General features: G+C 40.5%; 2 protein-coding genes across 3 annotated transcripts in view; both read right to left on the reverse strand.

Annotated features, from left to right (window-relative positions):
• Positions 1 to 1105: 1105 nt before the first annotated feature.
• Positions 1106 to 7124, reverse strand: LOC143127603 (uncharacterized). Of its 2 annotated transcripts, none has more exons than XM_076289190.1 (14): positions 6962 to 7124; positions 6623 to 6811; positions 5873 to 5902; positions 3992 to 5553; positions 3804 to 3855; positions 3525 to 3680; positions 3234 to 3351; positions 3043 to 3093; positions 2862 to 2939; positions 2674 to 2730; positions 2518 to 2577; positions 2166 to 2333; positions 1897 to 2060; positions 1106 to 1496 (listed from the first exon to the last, which is right to left on the reverse strand). In XM_076289190.1, the coding sequence occupies exons 4-14, from the start codon at positions 4101 to 4103 to the stop codon at positions 1310 to 1312; spliced, it is 1203 nt and encodes a 400-aa protein (XP_076145305.1). In that variant the 5' UTR covers positions 4104 to 5553; positions 5873 to 5902; positions 6623 to 6811; positions 6962 to 7124; the 3' UTR covers positions 1106 to 1309. The 2 variants fall into 2 exon arrangements, with proteins under 2 accessions (XP_076145305.1, XP_076145304.1); XM_076289189.1 differs by having other exon boundaries at positions 6623 to 6814.
• The window catches only part of LOC143127082 (cation channel sperm-associated auxiliary subunit delta-like), a 36763-nt gene continuing 25388 nt past the window's right edge, over positions 6881 to 18255 (reverse strand). The window contains exons 12-18 of the mRNA XM_076288385.1: positions 17677 to 17857; positions 17434 to 17588; positions 17237 to 17314; positions 9338 to 9669; positions 9057 to 9187; positions 7022 to 7112; positions 6881 to 6894 (exon numbers count right to left, since the gene is read on the reverse strand). Of these exons, the coding sequence (XP_076144500.1) occupies positions 6881 to 6894; positions 7022 to 7112; positions 9057 to 9187; positions 9338 to 9669; positions 17237 to 17314; positions 17434 to 17588; positions 17677 to 17857 (982 nt within the window). The remainder of the gene's footprint in view (positions 6895 to 7021; positions 7113 to 9056; positions 9188 to 9337; positions 9670 to 17236; positions 17315 to 17433; positions 17589 to 17676; positions 17858 to 18255) is intronic.

The raw sequence follows: 18255 nt of genomic DNA on the forward strand, positions 1-18255 counted from the left end.
TCAATCTTTGCATGGTTACTCATTAAGGTTACCTGCACTAATTAGTTTACTAGAGGTTGTAGGGTCAAAAGTCTAGATAAATGTGTTTGCACAATATTGCCCTGGTAACTTAGGTTTTTCATCAAATGTGGCATGGTTAATCACTATACTACATGAACGGATCGGTCAAACTTACATAGTCACCTCAATGAGGAGGGTGTCATACACCACTTATACAGGCAATGAGCAGTGCTGAGAGGTCTAGTCCAGGGCGAACAAAGTTTCGGGCAGAAGCAAAAGCATTGGGTACATTTTCATATAACTTCATTGAATGGCATGTTGGAATTCAACCGAAGGTACAATTTAGAAGTTTAGAGCAGAGGTTGAGGTTTTATTTATATTAGAAGAGATTGATTGATGCATACTCTCTTTTTAGGTCATGTGCTGTGTAAAGTACTTTGAGGGTCCTATACCTTTTACGCAGATAAGAAGGTATAAGATACAGGTGCTATCTGCCAGCTGTATAAGTTTATCTTTTTGCTGCTTATGTCAGTTAAACCCACATAAGGAAAACAAAAATCTTGAATGACCTGGATATTGTGCCATTGTGTTTGGAATATTTCCACATACATTTATAATATTCTCTAATGTGAGATGTATTCTTATTTTTACAGATTTTATACCACGACAGGAAGGAACATTTGAAGACATATGGTGGTTAGGGATTTCACATAATTGAAAATTTGCCAATTTCTACAAATGCTTTCTATGTATTATATACATACATACACACATACATATATTCCATTTTTAATAACCTATTCTGTGCATTCATGTATATGGCTTTTTACAAAATGGCTATATTTTTTGTCATATTTAATATTTCAATAAAATAATCCAGTTATATGTCTGGTGTTACTAAGACTTTGAGGACTTTTAAACTTTTGTGATTCATTTGCTTAAAAGCATGATGACTTGATTGTGGTAGCTTAAGTGCACTGCATGCCAATTCTCAAAAAGGCAAGCACTTCCAGACTGCCTTTACAGCACAGCAGGGGAACTCTTGAGGACAAACACTATTGTGTACTGCATTCTGGTAGTTCAGGACAACCCTTCAAACCCTCAGTTGACTTTTTGTCATGTTTATTTCAATATGGTAAAAACATGTATGAACATACAAGAATGTGTCTCAATGTTTGGATGGCCAATAATGGCCAATGTCCTTTATCCTGTTGGGACAAGCTGAGCAAAATTCCAGTTGTACATCTGCATTGGAAACACCACAGTGTCAACAATTCTAATGACGTTTTTCTCCAGCATCTTGGAGAAGTTAAAATGGGGGCAGAAATGCGCCGTGCTGCAGGATGGCTTGGTGAGCATCAGTCGACATGAAGTTGGAGCAAGATGTCATAGCCACCCCCAACAGGCAGAAGGGCAGCACAGCACCCAGGCCAAAACTAACCCCGAGCAGGGCTCCTCTTTTGCAGCTGGTCCAGACCTGGTTCAGCCAGGGAGTGCTGCAGTGACAAGTAGAAAACGCCAGAGAGAAATGTCAACCCTTAGGAAATTAAAGGTAATGGCTTTTCAAACCCACACAACCCAGAGCCCTAATTTGATTGACGGGCAAAGAATCTCAAATCTAAAACTAATGCTAATTTAATAACTAGACAAAATCTATTTGCTAGTTTAATACCATGGGCGAGACATTGAAGTGCAAATACTGATGAGTCAGCTCAAAGCTCCCATATATCACACAATAGCTGCTTGCTCACAGACTTTGCACTTTGCCCACCAAACAAATTAGGGCCCCCAGACTTTTTAGTCACTGTGTCGGTTATGTCAGTAATGGATTTGGATTTATGAAATCACAAACTAGTTTGGCGATGATATGAATATGACTTGGTAATCCAGGCCTACCTGTTCCCAGATTCAGAGACCTCAGTCAGATCGCGAGCTGCCACCTTGTGAATAATCACCTCACCCTCTTCTTTCAACTCCTTGACTGCATCCTCTGTTAGGTCTGTGGTCTCTTTCTGAAGGCTGACCGTGTCAGTGGCCTTCACCTCCTCATCAAATGACTCCTAAATGAGTCCATTTTGTTGAGATGAGTTGGGATGTAATGGATGATGATATGTCATTGGATGGAGGATCAAATATTTATGATATCTAAAGTCCTAAGAACCCACCTGAAATCCAGACAGCAGGCTGAACTCTTGTGCCAGAGACAAATGGTTCCTGGTGGCTCCAGTGGGGTGTCCATCAGAGGTCATGGAACTGTCCTCTCCAGACACCTCACCATGCTCTAGCGCTAATTCCAACTGTCTCTTCAGGTCATTAGCCTTCTTTTTTAGGTCCTGTGAAGTTGTAGTAAAAACAAAAAAATGACAAAATACGTACAGAAATGTGTCTGTGAAGTCAAATGTTTTGTGTCTCAAACAGGCAAAGGAATGTGAAGGGAATACCAACAAATATTATTGTTATTGTTGTTATTATTATTATTATCATTATTATTATTTTCAAAGCTTAGCCATGAAGCACCTGTCCAACACCGATCATCTTGTCAATGGAGGTCTTCGTCTGATCAACCACAAAATCTTTCTGAAGAGAGATTGAAAATGAAACGTACATGATGAAAATGTTTGATCTACCCAGTGGAATGAAATAAGTAGAGTTGCAAACATTAGGTTTACTCACATTCAACATAATCTCATCTTTTTCTGCAATCTTCATCCTTGTCAGCTCAAGTTGTTGCTATGCACACAAATACAGTACATTTACAATGGTGAGTGATACTCCAGTCTGCCAAAGGCATACCTAAACACCTCATTAAAATGAAAATCTGTGGAAAAGTCACCAAACTGCTTGATTTGTAGTAGCCCTACCTGCAATGCCTGGAAATGCACAGTCAGATTTTTTGTGTGTCTTTTGTCCATTTCCTTGGCCAATAAGTTATCAGATTTCTGTCAGAAAGTGTCAGGCAAAGAATTCAAGAACAGATAATGCAGCATTGACTTTTAATGACATCGATGGCGAAGAGCATTGAACTTATAGACAGAGTTTTACCTCATTGGTGCTGGTTTCAAGGTGGTCCTTCAGAGCCTCATTCTCCTTTTGCTATAGGGGAAAATGAATAGTATATAAGGGTTAACATATAATGTCACTGCATTATGGGTAACATACGTTTATATACATGAGGCTACAGGACTGTCATTGGAAAACACAGACACTTGTTGACTATATTTGTGGGAACTCACCAGTTTGCTAATCCAGACCTGAAGACCACAGCTGATCATCTCTTTCTCAGCAAATGCTGCACGAATGCTGTCCATTTCTACCCTCACCTGGCCCAAACCCTTGACCAAATGCTCCATACTACAACAATACAAAAACGTTTGTTGGCTGTTGTTATGTCATATAGCCTAAACAGAAGTCTGTAATAACTTCATCTTCATCATCTGAGTTCATGAAAGTACATACTGAAAACAGCTTGAGACATCAGTTTGAGGGTTGGTAAAGATCTTCATGATGCACCATATGTAGCCTACCTTTTGATCTGTTTTTTAAGAGCAGAGTTCTCATTATCCAGGTCAGAATTGGCATCTTCACAGGTATTCATGGCCTGTTTGAGGTCGGCATTCTTTTTTATTAGGTGGTCCTTTTGGCGCCACAGATCCACAAAGCAGCCTTTCACATGGACGTCCCTAAGGGTACACAATACCTGTATGTCAAGGCTTTGTGAATGGTCACCATGTTATGTTGACACAGTTCCAGTGTATAGGTGGGACAGACATTGAAAAGACATTTCCCTCAATCAGGACACTCACACATCAGTGGAGCAACCGACTTCATTCTTATCTTCAGCATACATTGTTGTACCTTGTGAATACAAGCACAGAAACATTCATTTGCTTAGCAGCTCCAGCTCCATTGTCAGCATAAATATGGGTGAGAGAAATTTAGATTTGCTTACAGTATAAGAAGATTAACATTCTGATATATCATTAGGCATTACCCTGATTTCCATGGCTGTTGGCTTCTCCTTGTCCACGGATGTCAGATGAGCTTTCACTCTTGAAACTGACTGTTGATTTGGCCCCGTGAGGGCCTGTGATCCGTTTCTGCATGGAATCTGGAGGCAAATCGCTTCCACTTAAAAATGTCTAATTGGTGCAAATGGTCCTAGGGGATGCAATGCGCTTATATTTGATGACAGATTTTACACACTTCAACAGTTTTAAATGCTGTAGCAATCAATGAACCAGTGTAACTGAAGCATTTAACTGCACAACAGTGTGCTCTAAAGCAATTGCCTGTCTGATTTTGTAACATGTCTATGATGTCAGCGATGATGTCATTGTCAACTCATTATGACAGCAAGTCAGCACAAAGCTTAATGATCATTTTATTTTTTTAATTAATTTTGCCTATGCGTGGTTATTGTGAAAACTGACCTTTTAGTCAGACATAGCCTATTACTGATTCAGACTTTACAGCTTCATCAGTTCAAATGTTCTTTAGGTTTAAAAATGGTTGATAGTGTAAGTCAATTAAATTTTCAGTAGGCTATCAAGGCCTAAACCTAGGCTAGAGCTGAATGGTAGCTGAATTCAATGTTCTCTTATGATGTCATAATATCACTTCTGTGTGTACTGATCATGGAAGTAATAGGTGCTCTGCAGCTGGGATATGTCACATACTCATTCATTTTAATTTAGCTTGCACAACATTAACACTGGTCTGTTGAAATCTGTCAGTTGACATGTGTTTATTTAAAAAAATACATTTTCATTTAACTAAGCACTGTCACCTTTTGCTAAATCATTCAGTAGGTCAACAAACAGGTGAAAAGAAATTCTAATGGTTATACTTTCATCATACCGTTAATATACGAATCAACCTGCATAGATAGAAATCAAAATCAAACGATAACAATAAGCATAATTGACCTCTGTGGCAGAACAAAACAAACCTAAGCCTACAAGTTCTAATCTCAAATACTGGATATAACATTTTTGAAAAGGCCTTTCCATAATTTCTAATAGTGGCACTTACTAGTGGTTTTGATGGTAAGAGTTTCATTAAAAACATGTATGCAGAGGGATGGATGTATTTCCGTAGTGAAGGAAGCATTAGTGAAAGAATAGATATGATGACAGGTGTCTGCATCATAGAAAGAGACCAAACCTGCCTCATAATCCACAAACACCCCCACCACCTGTGGTGCCTCTTCCAGGGAGAGGAGGACATTGTTATCATTTAATATTGCTTCATACTCTGTCTCATTTCTCAGCCATAATTCCCAGTATCCATCCTCAGGACTCACTAGAATTTCCCCCTTCCTGTCCACGGAGTGGGAAGCTACTCCTAAATCTGAATTTGTCGTCCCTGTGACCTCCACTTCAAAATAGAATCTTCCGGAAGAGAATCCCTCTTTTCCCATGGCACAGGACACAGAGTCAAACCTTTTTGTGTTGTTCGGGAGATCCTGTAGTATGTCTTCATATCTCATTTGCTTCCCGTCAGCAGACAGGATGAGACCTTGATACGCTGTATCAGGGTCCAGTGTCACATCAACTAAGAGAAAGAGTAGTTAGTTTGGCATTGTTAAGTGTCCAGCAACTGGGTGTAAGAGAAATCTCACATCAATATGAGTATGACTGTTTTGTGTAGAACTGCAGTAAGAAACTACTCCGACTTTCCTGAATTTTAAGAGATGATAAGATTATATGTGTATTCTGTATGATTCAATAATTTATCAGTCACTTTTCCATTAATTGCTGAGGATAACAGGTCTACTTTCAAAGTAAAGGCCCATAATGGGTTGTGTATAATATAAACAATAAAAAAATATTTAAAGGCTAGAGTAATTCCCACAACCAGAAAAAATACATACCTGCATAACATTTTATGTCCAGCATGGATTCTGTGAATCAAGTAATTATAAATTACATGCCATATATTAAGTACATAACAAATATATATATTACATACAATCTGGTACATTGCAGAAAGCCAAGGCTCTTAATTGTCTACGGGTTAATTCAAACTAAACTAAACTAAACTACGTCCTCGCTGTCCCTGACCAGTGCTTTCTCCATAGGCATTGGGCAAGCATTGCCAGACATATAATTACCGCTGTCAATGGCAACGGGTTTTGTGCTGCTGATCATATCACTCCGCAAGTATTCCGGTCACTTCTTGCATTGGAACTTCATTCAAAAGTGAAAGCAGACGGTTTAGTTGATCAGCTGTGTTCTAAAGAATGTTTGATTCAAGTTCAGCGTGTGTTGCAAACTATTTGTTTCTAAGCAAAAGCCACGACGAAACGGTAACAAATAAGTGTAAAGAGACATATCGTGGAGTTTATTTTTTCGTTTTGGCAAGTAGTCATATAATAAGCGGGATAATGTATAGAACGCCGGTCATTATGGGAAAATAAGTCCCTTCAGGGCGAAACAAGACCCCTCCGCTGGTGCGTCGGGGTCCGGTTAGCCCTGTTGGGACTTATTTTCCCAATAATGACCGGCGTTCTATACATTATCCCTTACATATCTGAAGCTTCCATTTTATAAGCCTAGCCTACTACAGTAGCCTAAAAAAAGGTTTCTTCAAATGGTTTTGATATTAGTGAAGATTTTCTCACCCAGTTTAGACACATGTGTCTGTAGCTCATCTCTCTCCTCAACAACAGTGCTGTACATGGCCTTTAACTGATCGTTCTCCTCAGGCAGGTTTTTGCAGCTGATTCTAAGCTTTTCTTTCTCAACAAAGGTCTTCACAAACAAAAGCAGGAGAGCCCCCAGCAGGCCCAGGAAACACAACATCAGGAGGCCTGCTGATAAGAAAACATAGCAAAGTGCCTACATTTGCATCACTTTCAAGACATGAAGCATAAAAAAGATTAAATGATGAAGCCTGGGCAGAGAATAACAGAAACAAGAGTCATAATGGAGACGAGGAAGGTGAGGAAGCGCAATTGTACCTTTTCGGTTGGAGTCCTTGGTACGTGAGCTGGGTCTGTTTACTGTGTGAGTGCGGGTACCTTCCTCATTGCTCTCCATTTTCAGACGTTCTGAGCATGGATCGGTTGGTAGAATGTCCTCAATCAGTTCGTAGATCCACAGTGTGAACAACTACCAACAGAGGAGGGGGTAAAAAGGGGCACTTACAAAAGAAGCGACGTCAAAAATACTTCTCAACTAATGGAGCTAACGGTCATCTTATCTTTATTTCAACAGACTTTTGGCAAAGTATAGGCCTGCTGCAACTTCTGATAAGGTATTGAGAGGTCACGGGTGAAATAATGCCTTCATTAAATGCTTTCACACCAACATGTCATAAATTGGACCACTATACTGTGATAGCAAGTGATGCATTTGACTGGAAAATCCTCAACAATATGATCAACAATTGGGTGTTTTGTCTAATTTCATTAGGGTATATGTAAAAAAATATCTTTTTTTTTTGAGTGGCATTGGAAAGTGAGTAGGTAAAGGAAGTGAAAATGAGAAATGATGTTGAGATGTGCATATGAATGCACAATTTAAAGCTGTATTCTGGAGAAATACCTTTTGAGTGTACAGAATATTCTGTAGGGACTTGGAAGTACAAGTGTAAGGGAATATAGTACCTCAATCTTCTCAATTCCCTCTACTGAGCAGTGCATCTTTGAATGCAGGAGAGTGTACCTCCTAGTAAGCATCCTTGGTATTACATGATTAGGCCACCCTGAGATGACTAAAATGATCATGACTGATCAATTATCCCAGGTTACAGAAACATCATATGCATTATCTTTACTGTTCTACAACTGACAATCTTGTAATCCTCGTATGGAGAGACCTTTAACATGATACCAAAAATGAAAAGATTATCATTTCATATTTGACAAATATAGTTAAAAGTCCAGATATTTCTTTGTGGTCTAGGAGAGACCCAAAGCTGAGTGGGGCCCCCAGCAGGCTGACGAGAACCGAGGCCATATGGCAGCTGAAAACAGTGACTGATATTGGTACTGATTTCTTGTGTTATTGTTTTCAGTTTGATCTTATTCTGTTGGCTTGTATTGTAACAATCTCTGTAATTTGAGATTATTATTTAACACGGGTTATCATTGATTGCGCTACAGTTAATGACATGTTTTCTTATAAAAGCCCAGGAAATACAGTGGATATTGTATTTTAACATATATATTTTACAAACACAAGCAATTTTGCAAACTTCTCATTTACAGTCAAGTCAAGTCGGCTTTATTGTCAATTTCTTTACATGCACTGGTCATACAAAGAATTGAAATTTCGTTTCTTACTTTCCCATGCAGACATAGACATACTTTAAATACAGACATAGACATACTTTAGACATAGACATAGACAATAAAAAATAAAAATATACAGACATACCACATACAGACATTAAAGTGCGAGACTGAAATATAGAACATATATCAAAATATAGAAATATAGAATATATATCAAAAAATAGAGGTAGTTGTGTTGTATATTTACATAGTCCTAGCGTAACCTTCTGACAGAGTAGTAGTAGCAGCAGCATTGTGGCAGAGTGATAAATAACATTGATAACATTTACATGAAGTTTAAACTTGTGCTTGTGTGTACTTTATATTTACATTGATATACAGTAATTTCAAGTATATCAGGCTGCGCAGTCACAGTGCAGTTCCACAGGGCGGTCCTGGGGAGGTGTTGGGGGGGGGGGGGGGGGTTAGGGTAGACAGGATCCTAGGTTCCTGGCTGGCTGGTGGGTGGGGGGACTGTCAGTGATGGGAGAGTGGGTAGAAGAGTGTTCAGCATCCTGATTGCTTGGTGGATGAAGCTACTTGCAAGTCTGGTGGTGCGGGAGCGGAGGCTCCTGTACCTCTTTCCAGAGGACAGGAGGCTGAACAGTTTGTGTGCAGGGTGGGTTGTGTCCTTGACAATCATTAGTGCTTTGCGGGTGAGGCGGATGGTGTAAATGTCCTGCAGGGAGGGGAGTGGTGCTCCAATGATCCTCTTAGCTGTGTTAACAATGCGCTGGAGGGTCTTCCTGTTCTGATCTGTGCAGCTTCCGCCCCACACTGTGATGCAGCTGGACACGATACTCTGTATGGTCCCTCTGTAGAATGTGGTCATGACGGGAGGCGTGGCACTTGCCTTCTTCAATTTGCGCAAGAAGTAGAGGCGCTGCTGGGCTTTCTTCGCCAGTGATGCTGTGTTGGTGGTCCAGGAGAGGTCGTCGCTGATGTGCACCCCTAGGAATTTTGTGCTGCTCACTCTCTCCACAGCATCTCCGTCGATGGACAGTGGTGGCAGTTGTTTGTGGCCTCTCTGAAAGTTGACAACAATCTCCTTGGTCTTGCTGACATTCAGCAGGAGGCTGTTGTCTTTGCACCATTTGGCCAGCAGGTCTACTTCTTCTCTGTAGTGAGCCTCATCGCCCTTAGTGATGAGGCCCACCAGTGTTGTGTCGTCCGCAAACTTCACCAGATGGTTGGAGCTGTGAGTGGTTGTATAGTCATGTGTTAGCAGTGTGAAGAGCAGGGGGCTGAGCACACACCCTTGCGGGGCCCCCGTGCTCAGGGTCAGAGTGCTTGAGGTGTTGTTCCCGACACATACTGCTTGTGGTCTCTGCAACAGGAAGTCCAGCAGCCAGTTGCAGAGGGAGGTGCTGAATCCTAGCTTGTCCAGTTTGCTGATGAGTTGTTGTGGTATTATGGTATTGAATGCTGAACTGAAGTCTATGAACAGCATTCTCACATATGAGTCTTTATTGTCCAAGTGGGTGAGGGCTGGATGGAGGGCAGAGCAGATTGCATCCTCCGTGGATCGTTTGGCTCGGTATGCAAACTGGAAGGGGTCCAGGGTGGGGGGTAGGGTGTCTTTGATGTGTGACATGACTAGCCGTTCGAAGCACTTCATGATTATGGGCATACCAGTTCAACCTGTTTCAATATCTCACAAGAATGTACAAGCATTCGCTCACAGTCACTCCAAACCAAAACAAGCCATTTCAAAAACTCCTGCTTCAAAACTACAATAGAATCATCCATGGTATCTATAAGGGCAGAAAGAGAAAAAATATAATCCAGAAGCAAAAATAGAAAAAACTAGGAAAGCATTTCCTGAAGGAAATACAGTGCATGAAAATGCAAAAATATGATGTCAAATATCATAGAGTAAAAACAAACTATATTGGTTGCTAGGTAGATGAGGTTTAATATAGTTGGAATGACTGAACAGTTAAAGGTGCGATATGTAGGATTGTTACCGAACGTTCTGTAGGCCAAAAAAAAAACACTGGTGAACCTCTTCTGGGTTGCCAGATGTAATGAAGACTTAGCTAACGTTAGTTGACCTGCATCTGCTTTAACGTTTCTCCAACCATGACCCAGCTACACATACGGAAACAGTGAAAACAAAAAATACCTCTCTAACCAACGTAACATATTTAGCTGAAGTTAGCGATGCAGATGAAGTTTAGCCTAGGCTACCTGTTGTGGAGAAATATGGCCAGCTCTGCGTCAGACTTGATATTCTTCGTTTGACGAAGACGTCACCATCTCAGGAAGCTCCTCCGATGTCCACTTAATTTGTTTCTTGTTTTAATTTTGGAAAATTTCCTGCCTCTCGTAGGCGTTCATGACTACAACTGACCCAGCTGTTGACAGTTGGCCTTTGCTAATTTGGCAACCCAAATAGGAGGATGCGCTAGCCCATTATTAATACGCTATTCTAGAATGAATCGTTCAAAACATAAACGAAAATTCCAAGAGATTCCGCCCCGTAACTCATTTTTTTTATGGGTTTTACGGGGTTTTACAGGTTAGAGTAATGTTGTCAAATAAGCCATTACTTCAATTCATCGTGTTTCCTTACTCTCTGACATATGGTGATGACTTTTGGAATGGTTACAGTTTATTTTCCATTATTTCCTACATACTGGACCTTTAAATAGGTGGATAGTTTAAATGGTTAAATTATTTAGGTAGATAGTTGACGATAACTGACAGTTGGAATGGTTCTAATGTTTGCTAGCAGTTATGCTAACTATGTTAACAAAGATAATAATGCTAACCAAGTTACTTAGCTGATGTTTTCTAGCATTTTTTTTAATGTTTATAACTATGCTAACAATGCTAACTATACTAACCATGTGACTTAGCTAACTCGGCTAATCATTTTTAGCAGTTATGCTAAAATGTTAACATGCTAACCATGGTAACCATGTGACTTAGCAGTTTTTAGCAGTTATGCTAACAATATTAATTATGCTAGCATGCTAACAATGTTAATTATGCTAACCATGTGACTTAGCTAACTAAGCTAATAATTTTTAGTAGTTATGCTAACAATGTTAACTATGCTAACCATATTACTTAGCTAACTTAGCTAATCATTTTTAGCAGTTTTGTTAAAAATGTTCACTATGCTAACAATGTTAATATGCTAATTATGTTAACCATGTGACTCAGCTAACTAAGCTAATAATGTTTAGCAGTTATGCTAAAATGCTAACTATGTTAACATGATAACTATGCTAATCATGTTACTTAGCTAATCATTTTAAGCAGTTTTGCTAAAAATGTTAACAATGCTAATAATGCTAACATGCTAACTATATTAACCATGCTAACTAGCTACAGTCAGTAGGAGTCATAGTTGATGACAAGTAACAGTTACAATGGCTGAACAGTTAAAGCAACACCAAAGAACTTTCCCTCTGTCGCACGCACGCTATTTGTTTATCCAGCACCGGCTTTGCAAATAACGATGTCCACAGACAAGTTAGAATATTTTGCATGACTTATAAAAGTACGATGTATTGCGACATCAGATGCAAGTCAAATTTGTAGTTTCTTATGTCTCATTCCATCGAACTACAGATCCGCTACCCGATCTGGCAAACTTACATAGTGCGGTTATAGCCGATAGAGGGCCGCGAAGCGAATGCAGAATTGCCGTTCACCCTGTTACGAGTTGATGAACCACTGAAACGATTTTGGAAAAATTATTTTAAGGTATAAAAAAATCTTTGGTGTTGCTTTAAAAAGTTCAGTAGTTTAAAGTGTTAAATTGTTTAACAGTGAAATATTGTAGTGAGGACTTTTATTTTGAAACAGTTTTTGGCAGAGGAAGCAGTTGAACAGGATGTGTAGTCTTTATTCATGGGTTTCATCAGGTCCCTTTCCACAGGTGTATACAATCATGCACCTTGATTATGAATGCATCCTGCATGGTGCTTGATTAATACACCTGTGTAAAGGGACCTGATGAAACCCATGAATAGAGCCAGTTTGTATGCTTAAAGCTGTAGATCCAGGTGGCCTGACCACCTGGCATAGGATTCTAATTGCTTAACGGCTCTATTGTGATGTCATCAGCCCAATGTTAAGTCTATGGGGAAATTTTTAGTAGTTTTTAACTAATTCATGGGTTTCATCAGGTCCCTTTCCACAGGTGTATACAATCATGCACCTTGATTATGAATGCAGGCTGCATGGTGCTTGATTAATACACCTGTGTAAAGGGACCTGATGAAACCCATGAATAGTTTAAAAAGTATAAAAGTTACAAAGATGAAATACAAAGCCCACATGTCCTAAGTAAGACCTACGCAACGCAGTTTGAATTAAGTTTCTACGTTAAACGGTTGAAGCTGCATTAAATGCGTTAGAAGAAGAATAATCAGAAGAAAAAGCCTTGGAATAACAGTACAGTGCATTTTCATGCACTGTAATAAACCTTAAAGGAACCGTATGTAAGGTTGTGGCCAAAACTGGTACTGCAATCAATTTCAAATTACTGTAGAGCGGTGTATCCCCTCCCTCTCCCCCCTGACTGGCAGAGCTGGCTACCCGGATGCCGAAACACTACTGACTTTGTGATTAGTAGATAGGTGGAGGGTGGCGCATCAGGCCAAAACACAACATGACAACATCAGTTGAGGGCTGCAACTTTTTAAATGACAATATCCTGGCCGGACTATTGGTTAGCACTCTGGACTTGTAACCGGAGGGTTGCCGGTTCGAGCCCCGACCAGTGGGCCGCGGCTCTTGAGTTTTTGTTAGGTGCTCTTGAGCAAGGCACCTAACCCCTCACTGCTCCCCGAGCGCCGCCGTTGAAGCAGGCAGCTCACTGCGCCGGGATTAGTGTGTGCTTCACCTCACTGTGTGTTCACTGTGTGCTGTTTGTGTTTCACTAATTCACCGATTGGGTTAAATGCAGAGACCAAATTTCCCTCACGGGATCAAAAAAGTATATATACTTATACTTATACCATCATGTGATTTAAGTCAACTAGTCAACGGAGGTTATGGATAATCCCGTGCCCAGCCCAGTTCTCACAGTGAATGTGAGAGGTAGAGCCACCATTTCTAGCTACTTGGTTTAAACCACAAGATATAACAGGTCTCACATAGACTCCCTGCATGTCTGAAGCTATATCAAAGTCCTTTTCAGGCAAGTCCCTCCACTTGGCGGCCATATTGCAACGCTTTTTGGGCACTCATCGGGCATCCATTTCGGCAGAAATACGCGTGCGCAAGGCTTCACGACACCAATCTTGCTCCAGCGGCGAGATCACAACAAATAATTGGCACGATGTCTTCACAACACACCACATTATTGGCTCAATGTATTCACAACACAGCACATGATTGGCTCAATGTATTCATATGTCGATGGCCACATTGGCGTTACAAACTAACTCCATGCTTTTCTGGAAGATTTTTTGATTGCTGTGTCTCCTCATTAGAAAGTCTCTGGCTATATTTACTCCACGCACTTTTATCTTTCAAACCTTTCCAAACCAAACCACCAAAACATAAACACATAATGGGAATTACCCTTAATACCAATAACTATTTATATGTTAATCAATATGCCGGCTTAAAAAGAGAACCCTATGTGGTGGTGCCACAGTATCTAATAGCAGTAAAAAAAACAGAATCATACCAACAGCTTTGCCTGAGCATCATATTTGTAGAGAAGTTTGTCACACACACATGCCCGTGTACATTATACTGGTTTACATACTTTCCTGTACATACCTGTTAGCATGATAAATAGTACTGCACTTTTGCTCATTATTGCGGTGGTGGTAATGGCTCAGGGTTCATTTTGGATTGTTAGAATGCATTATGTATTATTGCAGATTTATGGGAATCTCTAGCTTTAAATGTCTAGTTAGGTGTCTGGTGGTGGGTTTTGAGGTCAGTAAATGTTAACCCATGAGAATTATGCCCTAGTTGGGGTCAGTTCTCATGAAGATTCCAGTGTTGCTTCTTGGTTGGAACTCTGCTCCTATGGTGGGGGGTGTCACGGCCCCAGTTGGGTTCCCGTGTCGCTACTCCCTCATGGGGGTGCAGAGTTCCACCAGGGCACCAGGTGTCTCTATTATCCCAGTTTCAGGCCGAGTTTGGAGAGGAAACAGACCTAGCTGCTGATTGGCTTACACCAAGGGCCCGGTGTAGACTAACCCTTTTAAATCTACGGAGCTGCAAGTGTTCTCTCTCTCTCGACCCTGATGCTGGCCCTCCGTTTGGTGCCTGCCTGATTGCAGGCCAGATGCTGGCTGGGGTTTTTTGATTGTTGGTTGCGTTATTCTTTATTTTCCTTAGTTTGTAGATCTGCAACGTTTTGTACATATATTCTATTAATGTAAATAAATTATTCATAGTTATTCCTCAAACCTCTCGTGTGTCCTCCCATCTTTGTCCAGTTTATGAGCCAGAATGTGACAGAAGGGTAACACCAGACAAACCTCATGGAGTGATGCGTTTAGCCGTTTACAGTGGTGACCAGTCCACAAGAACAGACAAATGCACAAGAAGATGAATGGACTGATTGGCCAACTGACCTTACTGTAGATTACCTGGCCAGCCGAAACTGATAAGTGTACCATCAGTGACTATCTACAGTCCAGTATTTGGGATTAAGTTTTTAAATATTCAGAGCTGACAACCAGGGTTGAAGTGGAGGCTAAACGCAAGTACACAGTACGAGTTTATCCACCTCTTATTAGAGTTTATCCACCTCTCAAAAGAGTTTGTTCACCATTTGTAACTTTTAACATTCAACTTAATTATCCAACTTAACTGCATTATCCACATTCACAATATGTACAAGCATAAACAGTCTAGGAACCATTTAATACCACTGATATTGTTATAAACATTGGACAATATCATCAAACATGTTCCAAATGCATTTATACATTTCTGATATCGCATGTCCACCTTACTGTCATCACATAATTCATAGTTTACCCCCTTCTTCTTTTACCACTACTCTCCTGCTGTCAACCATAAAAGATCTTTCAATTCTTTATAATCTTTATAATACTGTAGGCTTTAGTTTAAAGTGAAGGATCACTGCTTTTGTCCATATGAACAATTTACTGTATCAGAAAACACTGAAGCAATGGGGCAAAGAAAGGTAGCAACCTGTCCTCTGCCACTGCAGGTATTCTGGTTTTGATCTAAAAAATATCTTGGTATGTTCCGTCTATATGTTATTGGAACGGACAGAACTGATCAGCAAACGAATAGTGAGTTTAAACAAAATCGCTGTAACTAACAAAAGGAGCTGTGGAAAAGATTGGGCCTTCTTTTCCTATCACACATCCATGTTCCCCCAGGTCGGCTACGCACCTCCCTTATGTAGCGAAGGGAGAGAGCAGTTACCTCCGGAGCACTAAACGTGCAGCTTGACCGCAACGCGAGCCAGGGCCAGGCCCGGTATGGCCGTCAGAGCGCATATTCAACTGTAGTAACGGTACTCCGTCACACTGCCCTCCCATTCGGGAAGCTTGCCCATGCACTTCACGCACACTGGTGTCCCTCGCGCAACCACCAGGCGTACTTCTCCCATCCCAGGGTGCCCCACACACAAGTGCTTCACCCATCTCTGGGGTCCCTCACACAGGGGTCAACCTATCCTGAGGATCCCTCATACGGCTCACACACTGGGCAAGCTTCCGATGACCTCACGGCAAGCCATCCCACTTCTGACACCATACACTATGTAGCGAAGGGAGAGAGCGCCAAAGAGCCAGGCCCGTTGGTATGGCAGTCAGAGTGCATACTCAACTGTAGTGACGGTAGTCCGTCACAGGAGCTAAACATCTTAGTCTCTGAAACAGCAACATTTTCTCATCATTCAGTATGAAACAAGCAAACCATCATTTTTAAAATTTAGATGTCAACAAGATGGTGTTACCATGTAAGTACTCTCTTCGTAGTACTATCACTCTAAAAACTGCTGGGTTGAAAAATAACCCAAGCGCTGGGACTGATCCAGCACTGGGTTGATTTAACCTAGCAGGATGAGTTGCAGGTTTGACCCAGCAGGTTAGGTTATGTTTTCTACCCAACAGCTGGGTAAAAATAACTACATTGCAGAGTTAAATAAATTCTGCCTCTTTCATAAGGCCGCCTTGATTTAAACTTACGCACTGTGGGTGGGACAGAAGTGCGAATTGGAAGATCTGTAAAAGCGCTTAACTGGAAGTGTATACAAAACGCATTAGAATAATTTGAGCCTGATGGTGCGTTCATGGCACCTGGGAATATTAGTGACTGCCACCGTGATAATAATGTTTTCCTGACTGCGAGCTTAGCCATGTGCTTAGCCGTCGGAATATGTGGAAAAAAAAATGATGCCACAACAAAGGTTAAAACATACGCTCATTAATTGTAAATAAACAACTGTATTAGTATGGTGTAAGATGCTTGTAAAAGAAGTATGCAGCTTTTAAGTGACAAAAACTGCAAAATTTCAAGTTTGCATTAAAATTGTTGGTTACACTGATTTTAGAATAGCTAAGGGGGTTTTAGGCACTATGTTTGCGCATTGTGCCTAACAACGCCCCTTACCTGTTCTAAAATCAGTGTAACCTATTGCTTAAATACATTAACTGCATTGTAAACACTGATGTTTTTTTTTCTTTTTTAAAGAGACAGATTTAAAGAGTTACCCTGCAGTGAGTTTATTAATCTGCTAAAACATCCATTCATCAGCATGTAAAAAATATTACAAATAAAACTTCACGTGTGACAAAGCAAGCTTAACATTTGAACTCTGAAACTTGGTGGATTCTTATATATGAAACACCAACTTTTGGAAATATTTCTTTTTATTGGAATCATTTAGTGTTGTCATCACTATATTATGTTCTAAGGACTTTTGTCAAGATATTCTGTTGCCGGAGGTAACCGATCAAGAGAAGTGTAGTTAAGATTGCAAAGAAAATTGCACACAGAACACCATATGGCAGAATTCTTTTAGGAAATGCTCCATACACGTAAACAGTAAAGGTGGTGGTGAGGGTGCAGAAGCTGGAGGAACAAGCAGAGAATATCGAAGTACTCCGTTATCTAATCAATACATTTGATAGACATTTTTAAAACATGTTCTACATAAAGTATAAGATAAAATATAAGCAAAGAATATATACCTGTAATCTGGGTCCACAACTACAGCTGTAAAAAGATACATGCCATTGTAGTTTGAGAACACAATTTTGTTCCTTGAATTTTGGCTTAGGACTTGATACTCAGCATCTGGATTGGTTAAAGGTGGCCCATTATAATCTTTGCAGCTTCTGTAATTCTGGAAAAAAAAAAAGCAACAATAACCTCAAATACAAAAAAAAACCCACTTGTTAATTAATAAGATTTAATCCACAACTGTAAATTACTTGTTTACTCCATGCTCTGTAGATGTATGGTGTTTTTTGAAGCATGGAAATCCAGTTCTGAGGCTGAGACACACATTTTGCTGTTTTTGCCGTCTGCAAGTACTTATAATTGTGCATGCCGTGAGCCTCATACATCACAAAGTCGGCCTTCACGACCTCTACAAATGTATCCCCGTCCCAACTGAAATGGAATATAACGGATAGTGTCAGTATGTAAGGGATAACGGCCGCCGAGGTGTCCTGTTATATGGAATTAATGGACGAGGGCGAGTGGCAAAAAACTCCTGCCTGAGTTGCCTCAGCCCGAGTCCATTAATTCTGTATAACTGGACACACCTCGAAGGCCGTTATCCCGCTTATCACCCGGTTGCCACTGTAAAGCAAAGGAAACGCGGTTTCGTTTAAAAAGAAGCTCAAGTTCAGCTTGTTGTACAACTTCCATTGGCCCTAACAGCGATAGCATGGACAGTTCTAGCTTGTTTACAGTTGATTCCATTGTTGCGAAGCCTGCAACCGTAGTCCTACTATGGTTGTTATAGTTACCATTCATAAGCATTGATATGGAACGGTGTCCTGTTA

This window comes from Alosa pseudoharengus, unplaced genomic scaffold (genome assembly GCF_046254945.1).
Source record: "Alosa pseudoharengus isolate Yale_2024_CS ecotype anadromous, Long Island Sound unplaced genomic scaffold, YU_APseudo_1.1 YU_APseudo_1.1_scf_17, whole genome shotgun sequence".
In the NCBI taxonomy this organism is placed as follows: domain Eukaryota; kingdom Metazoa; phylum Chordata; class Actinopteri; order Clupeiformes; family Clupeidae; genus Alosa; species Alosa pseudoharengus.